The sequence below is a fragment of the Limanda limanda genome, chromosome 1 (assembly GCF_963576545.1).
Source record: "Limanda limanda chromosome 1, fLimLim1.1, whole genome shotgun sequence".
Taxonomy (NCBI): domain Eukaryota; kingdom Metazoa; phylum Chordata; class Actinopteri; order Pleuronectiformes; family Pleuronectidae; genus Limanda; species Limanda limanda.
In genome coordinates, this window is record NC_083636.1 from 14866764 (window position 1) to 14878700 (window position 11937).

General features: G+C 45.8%; 1 protein-coding gene across 1 annotated transcript; it reads left to right on the plus strand.

The window, feature by feature from the left end:
- Positions 1-6731: 6731 nt before the first annotated feature.
- fbxl14b (F-box and leucine-rich repeat protein 14b) lies at positions 6732-9794 on the plus strand. The gene has a single exon (XM_061072384.1). It carries the CDS (start codon positions 6764-6766, stop codon positions 7964-7966), a length of 1203 nt encoding a protein of 400 aa, XP_060928367.1. The 5' UTR covers positions 6732-6763; the 3' UTR covers positions 7967-9794.
- The last annotated feature ends 2143 nt before the right edge of the window (positions 9795-11937 follow it).

Consider the following 11937-nt stretch of genomic DNA (forward strand, 5'->3'; position numbering starts at 1 on the left):
TCTCTTTCAAATGAACATGTGGCAGCTGTGGTCGACATGCAGAGCCTTCTAACTTTCACTTTAAGTAAGTTGGTGTGGCACTTATCTTCCGCTTATGTTGTGAGATTTCGAGTTTGAAGTTTGAATCTCCAGTGTTACAGAGGAAATTTCTGTACCGATCTGAAATTCAAATCTTTTCCTTTGACTAGAGTGAATAATGACTGTCAGAACTTGTTGACGCCCCGAATAAGAGAATGGAAACTTTTGACTAGATGCTGTTCAGTCCTTGGTTCGTGCTTCATCTTGTAGAAGACTCAGATGCTGTTTCCTTTAAACTTAACCGTACCTGGCGTTTTGAACATTTGCCTTGAACACAGCTGAATGGATCTGGCCTCAAGCTCAGGTAATAACACATGTACCTCCACATCAAAAACCCCAAAACCCGCTTTAGCGCAATTTCTAAGATAAAAAATGTAGCCTCGGCCTAAAAACTGATTTCCACCTTCATGGCTCTCCGCACAAAACCAGCCAGATAAACAGACACACATACACACACCGATATACAGCCTCATGCCAACAGATGACAGAGTGCATTGAGGAAATGCCAAAATGCTGACTACTGAGGGAGAGAGAGCACGCGGCTGAAAAATCTCCTATGTCAGACTGCAGAGCTGGCAGAAAAAAAAAGCATTGTTGAGGACACACACACACACACACACACCTAGGCAGCCTGTGTGGTGCACAAAAACTGGAGCAGGGTAGCAGTGAGTGCACACACACACACACACAGCCTGAGAGGCACTGTGGCGAGACGGAAGCACAGACGGGCTGTCAGAGAGACGGAGGAGAAAGTGGAGAACAGGGAAGAAAAGAGGGAGAAAAGAGAAAGAAAGGCAGGTGGAGATAGATAGAGAGAGGCATGAAAAGAGAAAGAGAGATGCGGAGAAAACAGGACGCTTGCATCTCCTGGCCATGACCCGCTGTGTTCTCCTTCTGTTTGCATCTGCTCTCCCCTTTCTCTCTTTTTAATCCCATCCTTTTTTAACACTGAACTTTTTCTCTTGCTCTCATCACCTGTGAAGTGATGCCTCACTGTTCGTTGTCAATGTTGGTATTTTACTGCAAATTTATTTTTGGATATTTGTGGTTTGCTGACCTTAAAACCTGTCTTCACATTAAAAATGTAATGATTTGATTCAGGGACTTGCTTTTTTTGTCCCCACGAGGATAGAAATATACCTCTAATTTGAAGAAAAACTGACACACACAAACACACACACACACACACACACATGCAGTGTTTCAATGCTGCACAGGTGAAGCCCCAGTGAAGCAAAACAACACCTGAAGGAACATAAAAGATTCATCACTTACAGTATACAGTGAGGGCACACACACACACATACACACACACACACACACACAAAGCTCTGGTGTGTCTCAGGGCACTTGGTGCATTGTCTGCTTTGTCTTTCATATTTTGGTGTGTGTGTGTGTGTGTGTGTGTGTGTGTGTGTGTGTGTGTGTGTGTGTGTGTGTGTGTGTGTGTGTGTATGTGTGTGTGTATGGACGAGGAGAATCTACACAGTCATGGTAATATCCATTCAGGACGGTGTCGCTTTTCGGGAGGGGACGTGTTGACACACGCCCACGTAACCTTGGCAACCGGCGATCGCTGTGGGTGCAGATGAGGCACGTTGTCGAGGCGAGCAATTATCCAGTAAGAGCCCTCCCCTGAATCATCAAATGCAGACACATAAAGTCACACAAACAGAAGGAGACACACACATAATGGGTCACATGACGAGCAGAATCACACACACACACACACACACACACACACACACACACACACACACACACACACCTGCATGTCACATCTCACTCCTGGCATCACTTCAACATTTCCTCCTCATCTTTTTAGCCTTTTAGCCCATTTTCTAACCTCCATTTTAATATTCAGAAAGCAGCATGTGGCTGCCCCGCTGCTTCTCCCTCTTCATCGCTCCTGATACATCTTCTAAAAATACTCCTCTTCCCCTCTTCCTCTGACCTATTCCTTATTTCTCACCCTCTCACTTTTCCTCCTTCCCTGCCCTCATCTAACCATCCCTCGCTCTCTCTCCTCTCTGGCTCAGTGTGAGTGCTAGCTAGGGCCCAGCGGGTTTTCTGAGAGAGGTATGACACACACATGCGCACACATACACACACAAACACACACGCAGCTGGGCTATGAGGCAGACAGAGGGAGACAGAAAAACAGAAACGAATGCATGCTGAGTAAATACGCACACATACACACACATGCAGGTCATGCAGAGAGAGACTCGGCTACTGCTGCTGAAGAGAAAGCCTGTGGCACATAGACCTGCCTCTCTCCTCCTCCTCCTCCTCCTCCTCTCTTCATTTCTTCCTCTCTACTTTGTCGTTCTTTCTTCTACCTCTCTCATCTCTAATTATCTTGCTGTGCACATAGAAAATGGAGCAAGTCAGCTGAGTGACTGACTAATGACAAACACACGCACACACGCACACACGCACTTCTGATATTAAAGCGTGTGCTAAATAACCTCCTACACAGTTACGCAGTCCGGCTGGCAGTCTTAAAGCCACATTGGCAGCGTTTTATTTTCTGTTTTGAACCAAGCGAACATAAATTAGCTGGAGACGACTGCTCCGAGGCCGAGTATCAGCGAACACGTTGGTCTAACACAGCGTTTTTGGGGCGAGGCAGATCACATTATGGTTTATGAGCGACTAGTTTTTGTATGCAGCCCTGCTAAATCCCCGGCAGAGTGACCAGCAACGGCCACGATATATCCACGTTTAGGCTGCTGTTAATCTCCCCCATCCCAAACTCAAGGTGTTTGCACTGTCATTATAAAGCTTGGTATTCATGTCAGGATCTCTATTTTGAAAATGCACGACAATGCTCGGGCACCAAGGACGTAGGTGTTGGCAGCCACAGGGGACGGTACAGTTAACTGCTTCTTTTTGCCCTTGATGAAGAGGGGGGTGTTAAAAATCATCACCAGACAGTTTAGGTCGATAGTGAACGCTTGGGTTTTAAAAGGTGGAATTAGTCCAAAGATGTGGGTCTTATAACTGTCCCTAAGTACACCCATATGGGGAGCTGATTTTATGATGATATGACATAAAAAGCATGCCGTATGAAGAGAATATAAAAATGCCTTAAAGTACTAATTAAAACTGACTGAATTATCCTGTTAGAGCTTCATAAGAGACTGTGAACCCTCCACTTAAATACCCTCAATGTTTTATTAAAAAGTTCCTTACATCACTGATTCTAAATTAATAATAACTTCATATTCTGGCAAATCTGAGTACAGTGCTTGTTAGTGCAGGAGTAAAGACCGAAACCACAAAGACATTAACGACATATTGTTCCATGACAAAGCAGAAACATGTTCATCAGCACTGTCACATCAATCCCTGAGTCATTCCTCAGATTATGGAAAGATTTATAACGTTGTGGTCATGACGGCTCCAGCTGGAGGGAGATGTTTGAATGAATGTTTATTCTGTGAATCTAGAAAATTTGTTTAATCCTTGTGTGTATGATAAATATCTTCTTCTTTATATTTGACTTTAACTTCATGCTAATGTAAGGAGATGGTGAGAGGTGAACACAGAATTTCCCACTAAAGATGCTTCCAGACATGAACTGAACTCTGTATGTGAGATATATTATCCAGAACTTTTCCTTCTAGTTCCCTTGTAGAATGTCTGCAAAATACCAGAGTGAGTCCACATGAGAAAACAGCAGGAAGAAATGTCCCAGAGGGGTCACGAGTGGGGGTGTTGATGACATTTCTAACACAACACGGACATGAAACTGGCAGAATACAAATGTCTCAGGATGAAAAAGAGGTGCCATACACGTATAGACGAAGAGGTCAAAGTGTCAAGACTACAAGATTTGAGAGCTTTTGGGAAATGGGAGGAAAGGAGACTGAGGGCCATGAGGAGGAGATGATGGGGATTAAATGAGTGCAACTTTAGAAAACACTCCTTTAATGTGACTCTGACTGCAGCAGCAGCTCTGGTTTAACTTTACAATGTGAGTCTGTTGTGGATTTTGTCCTCTATTCATCACAGTAAAGCCATGTGAGGGAAGGAACAGTTATCGTTTCAGAAGAAGGAGAAGAGAGATGAAGGGGAGGAGGAGAAGATGAGAGGATGAGAGGGAGAAGTGGAGGATGTGAGGAGAGTTTCTGTCAGTTGTGCACGGCTGCTTCTTTCCATGTAAAAATGCCTGTTTCTGCTGCAGCTCCTCTGCCTCACTGTTATCCTTTACCTGATCACTGCTGCCGCTCTCTCGCTCTCTCTCTCTCTCTCTCTCTCTCCTATCGCTCTCTTTCTCTCTCTCTGTCTCTAGGTTTATCATCAGCTCTTCCCCCCCCTCTCTCTCTCTCTCTCTCTCTCTCTCTCCTATCCCTCTCTCTCTCTCTCCTATCGCTCTCTCTCTCTCTCTGTCTCTCTCTCCTTCACCACTCTGCCACACTCCGCTGGCTCCAGCAAACGGCTCCCCTGTCATATTATCACACACACACACACACACACACACACACACACACACACACACACACACACACACACACACACACACACACCCACAAGGCAACAAATGCCAATAGAAATATGCTGTTTACATGCAAAGGCCACATGCACAGAACGGAGGGTTTCCTGTCTGTACCTACACAAATGCACACATACATAAGAAACACGTGAACACACACACACAGGCCGAGGCTCCTGTGGGGTCCGAGGGGCCCTCTGCAGGGGAGGAAAGTTTCAGGTTGGTCGACAGCACAAAAAAGACCTTTGTCCTACTACCTATACCGATGTTTTCGGAGCATGGTCACGCTTTGATATGTGAAATGAGCAGTTTAGAACATTTCTGCTGTGTAGTTACTGATATAGACTCGTACACTGAGGCACTGTCAGTAGCAGCGATGATTCAAGGACAGTTTCAAAGTGATAATTTGGATATTTTATTAGCGAGACTTGAGACGTATTACGTTTTTCAGTACTTATTAGATTATTCTAGCACCACCTCACCCTTGGCAAATATGCTCTGTATCAATATCCTGTATTTGTTTAACATTTATGATAGGGACAGGGACAGATTAATAACACAGATGTAACAGTGGGACAGAGAAGAGCTCAAATGACACACGCACACACACGCACACACACGCACACACACACACACACACACACACACACAAATATTGGTAACATGGTTACAGTTTTGTTTTTATTACATTGACTTTTTTTTACTTTCTTACATTGTTTTCCACACATCATCAGGAACATTACATAATCATAGATCCATGTGTGAATGCATCTCTGGAGGACGATGACAGTGGACAAACTCAAAAAGTGTTTTGCCCTCCACCGCCAGTGGTGAGTATATAATGAGTGAATTTTCATTTTTTGGTGAACCATCCCTTTAAACAAAAAAATCCTCTCAAGTATTTGATCAATTTATGAATTATAATAATGTGTAGAATTGAACCTAGTCTATGTGTTGTCTGTTCTGTCTGTGATTGATCATGAGGAGACGTGACTCCTCTTGATTCTCTCTCTGTGGGACAACTTGAAGTCTCTCTGCACGCAGGGGGCTCCTGTTTCCTGTGTGGTCCCCTCAAAGGGTTAAAGCCCAAAGTGAACTGAATTGTAAGAAGTTGGTTTCCAAGGGAAACTGTTCGCACCGTTCCAGCTGAGGCGGGAGAGACCAAGTGGCTGACACGGAGGCTGGAGGGGGGGGCGCGGGCTACGGCGCGAGTTTAATTCCCCTCAACTCGCTGATCCAACACCCCCACACATATTCCACCGTGTTATAACACAGGTACGACTCTCACGGTAAAACACAGTGGGGTTTTAAAGGGGTTCAAACAGAATACACTAGGGGGGGGGGTTCATGTGTGCACCCCCGCCGCTCAGCCGGAGTGAAGTGGTCCATGCCAAGTCGGTTTGAAAAGAGCAGACAAAGGCTTTGAGCTCAGGACGCCCCTCTCTCTCTCTCTCTCCCTCCCTCTCTCTCTCTCTCTCTCTCTCTCTCTCTCTCTCTCTCTCCCTCCCTTTCTCTCTCCCTCTCTCTCTCTCTCCCTGTACAAAGACAGCCTCGCTCGACCGTCCTCTCACTAGTCTCTTTCTGTCATGGAGGTGTTTTCGAGCAGGCGGCGTTGAGAGCTGCTCTCGCTGGTTTTTCCACTTTTTTTTTAATTTCCCCCCCAACGCCTGAACTTTCTCCTGCTGAACATGTGCGAGCTTCTGGATCCGAGCTCGGCCGAGAGAGGACGTGTTTCCCTGGGTTCAACACAAGGAAGCGTCGCCTGAGAGAGAGAGAGAGAGAGAGAGAGAGAGAGAGGGGGAAGGATCGACCTCCTCTCCTCCTCCTTCCCTTCGCCCCCTCTCCTCCTTTTGGCGGAGAGAGGGGCTGAGACAGGAATAAACGCTGCTTTTTGTTTTTTGTTTGTTTTCCGTGTTTTTCTTTTTGAATGCATCTGAGTCCTGCTGCGCCACCGGAGCGGGTCACGTGGGGCTGGAGAGAGTTGGATCGATCCCTGCACAGTTCAATGTGAGAAAAAGAGAAGCACACAACTCTTATTCCCTGTTTCACTGCCATGGATAACTGGGACTGTTGATACTTTTGCCCCAGTGCAAGAGGAGCAGGGGGGGTGGGTGGGGGAGTTGGTTATTTTTTTCCTTGGAGGTGAGGAGTATTAATTCTTACATGCCTGGGTTTTGAAAAACAATGGAGACGCACATTTCGTGCCTCTTCCCGGAAATTTTGGCCATGATATTCAGCTATATGGACGTGAGGGACAAAGGCAGGGTGGCCCAAGTGTGCACCGCTTGGAGGGATGCGTCCTACCACAAGTCGGTGTGGAGGGGGGTGGAGGCCAAGCTGCACCTCCGCCGGGCCAATCCCTCCCTGTTCCCCAGCCTCCAGGCGAGGGGCATCCGGAGGGTCCAGATCCTCTCGCTGCGCCGCAGCCTGAGCTATGTGATCCAGGGGATGCCCAACATCGAGTCCCTCAACCTGTCCGGCTGCTACAACCTCACAGACAACGGGCTGGGTCATGCATTCGTGCAGGAGATCCCATCACTGAGGGTTTTGAACCTGAGTCTGTGCAAGCAGATCACAGACTCCAGTCTGGGCAGGATAGCTCAGTATCTGAAGAACCTGGAGGTGCTGGAGCTTGGTGGCTGCAGCAACATCACCAACACTGGGCTTCTCTTGATAGCCTGGGGCCTGCATAGACTCAAGAGCCTCAATCTGAGGTCCTGCAGGCATGTCTCGGATGTGGGGATTGGACATTTGGCGGGCATGACCCGCAGCGCTGCAGAGGGCTGCTTGAACCTGGAGTACCTGACCCTCCAGGACTGTCAGAAGCTGACGGACCTGTCACTCAAGCACATTTCCAAGGGGCTGACAAAGCTCCGGGTACTGAACCTGAGCTTCTGTGGGGGGATCTCGGACGCAGGGATGATCCACCTCTCCCACATGGCCTCCCTGTGGAGCCTCAACCTACGCTCCTGTGACAACATCAGTGACACAGGGACCATGCACCTGGCCATGGGAACCCTGAGGCTCTCTGGACTGGACGTGTCCTTCTGCGACAAGATCGGGGACCAGACCCTGGCGTACATCGCCCAGGGGCTGTACCAGCTCAAGTCGCTGTCCCTGTGCTCGTGTCACATTTCTGATGATGGGATAAACCGGATGGTGAGGCAGATGCACGAGCTGAGGACTCTGAACATTGGACAGTGTGTGCGAATCACGGACAAAGGGCTGGAGCTCATAGCGGACCACCTGACCCAGCTGGCGGGCATCGACCTGTATGGATGTACCAAGATCACCAAGAGGGGACTGGAGAGGATCACTCAGCTCCCCTGCCTTAAAGTGTTGAACCTGGGACTCTGGCAGATGACAGAGAGTGAGAAAGTGAGGTGATTGAAAATGTTCTTTTGTAAGTGCGTGTGTGTGTGTGTGTTTTCTTTTTAGTTTTTGGATGAGGGACATGAGGAGAAAGAAGAGGGGAGTGGTGGATGGGAGGGGAAACATCTTTTCTTCTTTAAACAGAGAGAAACCCCCCTGAGTAAGGTGCGCTTCTCCCATGGGACCGGGATTTTCTGTCCAAATGTCTTGCGTTTCCTATCCGTTGGCCTTCCAGGATCTAAATTAGTGTTTCATATGACGACAGGAAGAATTAAAACCTGCTTATTTAGTTGTAATATCATGCAAATCAAATCTAGCAATTGTTTTGATCTCGCACAGAGTTTTAACATCTCTTGAAGTCTGACTTTGGACTGGAGTAACTTCAATGCAAATCATCTCCTCTCACACATTTTCTAAAGGTGTCTAACTATTAGAATAATCAGCTGCTTACTGACAGTTGCTTCTGTGGGAAATCTTGAAGCGTAAATTCGCATCCACCCAATCTGGCACCAGGATTCCTTTTTATTCTAAAAGCAAAGTGATGTTTTAAAACTTGAGTAGGAGACTTTTATTTTTTCTTACAGTGAGTCTGGATTTGAAACATTTACGACTTGATCTCCGCTATAGCCATCACGCCTAAAGAAACATTTGGCTACCTCGTATGTGGTTGTTTTCAAAGGGTGTATACTGTTAAAAAGGAAAAGAAGGAAGGCGAGAATGAGAGACTGGGAGAAAATGTGCCTAAAGGGACTGTGTCTGCCCCCTCCCCCATCCCCCTTCTCCTCCCTCCATCCCTCCCTCCCTCCTCCGCCAGCAGAGCTGGAGAAAGGCGACCAGGGCACGATTATAACTACCTTTGTTAATTTACCCCCCCACAAATAAACAGCAACAATTTCCCGGAGAAAGAGAAAGTGAAAGCAATTGGTTAAATGTAGACCGTTTACTTTATGCAAAAAAACATAATCTGCTTGTGTAGATCTAAAATTTTTAGGGATGAAGTCTTTAACAAACATTTATGTTCCAACTGATCAATATTAAGGAGACAAGATTATCAGCTCCCCCCTTAAAGAAATACCTGTAGTCATCCTATGATAACACTAGATAGAGGAATATTTTAAGATACAATATGAGGTATTGTTGTTATGAGCAGGCCATTATAAAACGCAATATATGTAAGTGTAACCTATTATAGGGGTATTTGGTATTTTATTATAAGGGATGCTGGGGGAAATAAATGTCAGTGGATGTTGTTCAGAGCGTCGTACTTCAAATTGAAGTGATTTCTATGTCTTATCAATACCCTTTATTGATCGAAATGAATCAGGGTTTGCTCTGTGTTTTTTTCTTCTTTATTTTCCCACGTTGATGCCAACACAGGTCGCATTCATATTCATGTTGCTCCAGAGGGAAGAAGAGGGGGATGGACGTGTCTTTTTTCCTCCTCTTTTTCTCTATCTCTCCCCTGAATAAAAGACAATTTACCCTGAATATATTTTGAAACATGCTTACAGAAGAAGGAGCGATCGATTATTTTTCTTTTCTCTCTCTCTCTTTCCTCCGTCTCGGGTTACAAGCGGAATGCATCTCTCTCTCTCTCCCTCTCTCTCTCGCACACACACACACACACTTATACAAATGCGCACGAGCACACGGGGGCCTGTGTGTGCGTGCTTTAATGTAATGCAAATGACCTGCTAGAAAAATTAATATACGGATGTGCGTCCTGCTGAACAAGCTGTGTGTGTGTTTGAAAAATGAAATTATGTACTGTATATTATGTGTTTGTAAAGAAGAAGAAGAAAAGAAAAAATGCAGAAATCCCAAAATTAAATTGTTTTATATTCTTACGGTTAAAACAATTAAAGATATTTATATAATGAACGAAAAAGAGCGGTGTGGACTACTTTTTGTGGAGGGGTAGCTCTGTCATTATTGTCACCATCCTGTCACCAAAACTGAGTTTGCATGAGGTCATTTGATATTGTCAGTACCAGGGTTTTTTATCTATATTGAAACTACAATAAGAGCTTTCATATCAATGCTTTGCTCTAAAATAACCGCCCACACTTTTCTGAGTATTGTCCCAGATCAGTCCGGTCCTGCTTCTCAAAAGGGCTGGAAAAAAAGAAAAAATATCTGTTGTGTTGTTTCATTATTTACAAGGAAATTTAAAATGGATGCTTGCTGTCTTCATTTGGCTGCAGTGCCTGTGTAATTAATGATCACCAAGGCGTTTATTATTAGGAAGCATGTTAGTTTAATTATAGGAAGCAGATTTTTATTTTATTCTATATTATTTGAATCCTCACAGGCATCATGAAGGTGTTCAGGGCGGCTGGGTTTCATGGTCTCAGAGCTCAGGAGGGGGAACATGGGGGGATTTCATGCTTTGATTGGAAGGTTGAGGCTTTTAGTTTTGGTTAATTTTTGCTGTGCTTTATGTCACATGTGGCAGAGCTGCGTCTGTGCGGCTGCATGTGCCGAGTAATGAGAGCCAAAGTTGGTTAGAGCAGATTTCCCTCTCTCTGCTTTCCATCAGGACGTGTTCTGTGTGTGAAGTGACACCACACACACACACACACACACACACACACACACACACATGCAGAGGGTTGCCAGGCCGGCCAGTAGCCATTGTCTGTCTTTAGAAGTTAGGAAGGCAGGTTGTGGTGGGGGGATTTTTTTTCCTTCTTTTCCTCTCTTTCTCCTCCTCTTGTTCAGTCACGCATACCAGATCTTAGACCAGGCAGAGGACCCCCTCCTCCTCTTCCTCCTCCTCCTCGCTCCCCCATACCATCTCACAAACACACACACATACACACACACACACACACACACACACACACACACACACACACACACACACACACACACACACACACACACACACACACACGCTTCTTTTTAGCATTCCACACCATCATTCAAAGCATTTAAGCATTCTCTCTCTCCTGACTCTCTGTCCATGGGGATTTGGGGATAAAGGCCAGCGGAGGGATTGTTGACCACAGGGACAGAGAGAAAGAAAGAATGAGAGAATGTCAGTGTTTGCTGTTTCTTAAGTTTGCTTTTGCAGGCCTCTGGTCTTGTGCAATAACGCTGCAATAAGCGCACACTGAGATGTGAGAGAGTCGTCCGAGGCATTTTGTGCCACTTTTTCCCTGAAACGGCTAAAAAAAACTACGTTGGAGCCAAAAGAAAAAAATGTCATACATTTATAGACTTTCTTATTTCACCCATACAATATTATCATTACTCCTTTTCTTGGCTGAACGCTGCAGCAAGGCGGCTAGAGAAATCCAAGCAAAGAGACGTGACATTGTAATAAATTTAAGCTTGATAGATAAATGAATGGAGAGAATGGAGGCGTGCAGCGTCACCAATTGTTTCTTTATCATTTGACATTTGTGTCTTCAGTCCTCTGCCTGCCTGGGGGGGGGGTTAGCGTGACACGGCCGTATCACACGTTTCTACAGAAAAGGTCTGCCGGCTGAAATGTAGACTGACGCAGATACGATCAGCTGCATTCAAATGATAATGTGATACTTTATTAATCCCCATCGGGAAAAGACTCTTTTTGTCTGCAGCCTCTCCTCTGGGAGGTCAGAGGTCACGCTCGGCTCCAGCATTGCTCTGCCGGATCTACTGTGTCTTGCCCAAGGACACATCAGCAGGGTGGTGGGATGGGTTGTCAAGTTTTTTACATTGGGTCACCTTGGTGCGTGGAGGCGGAGCGGGCCACCTGTGAAGCAGCACTTCTTTTCATTTTCAAAATACCGACTTCTTTTCCCCTTTTCTTTTTCTCAATGAAATCGATTCCGCTGAACGCTCTGTGAGGAGAATGCAAACTCGGCCATTAGCGTTTAGGTTGCAGTCTCAATTTGCATTTTGAATAAAGCGAGCTGAGTGTGAATGAAGTTCCGGAGTTTCACTGCTGGGCGTTCAGCTTTATGTAGATGCAGCTCATGATATACTGCAAGCTGCTG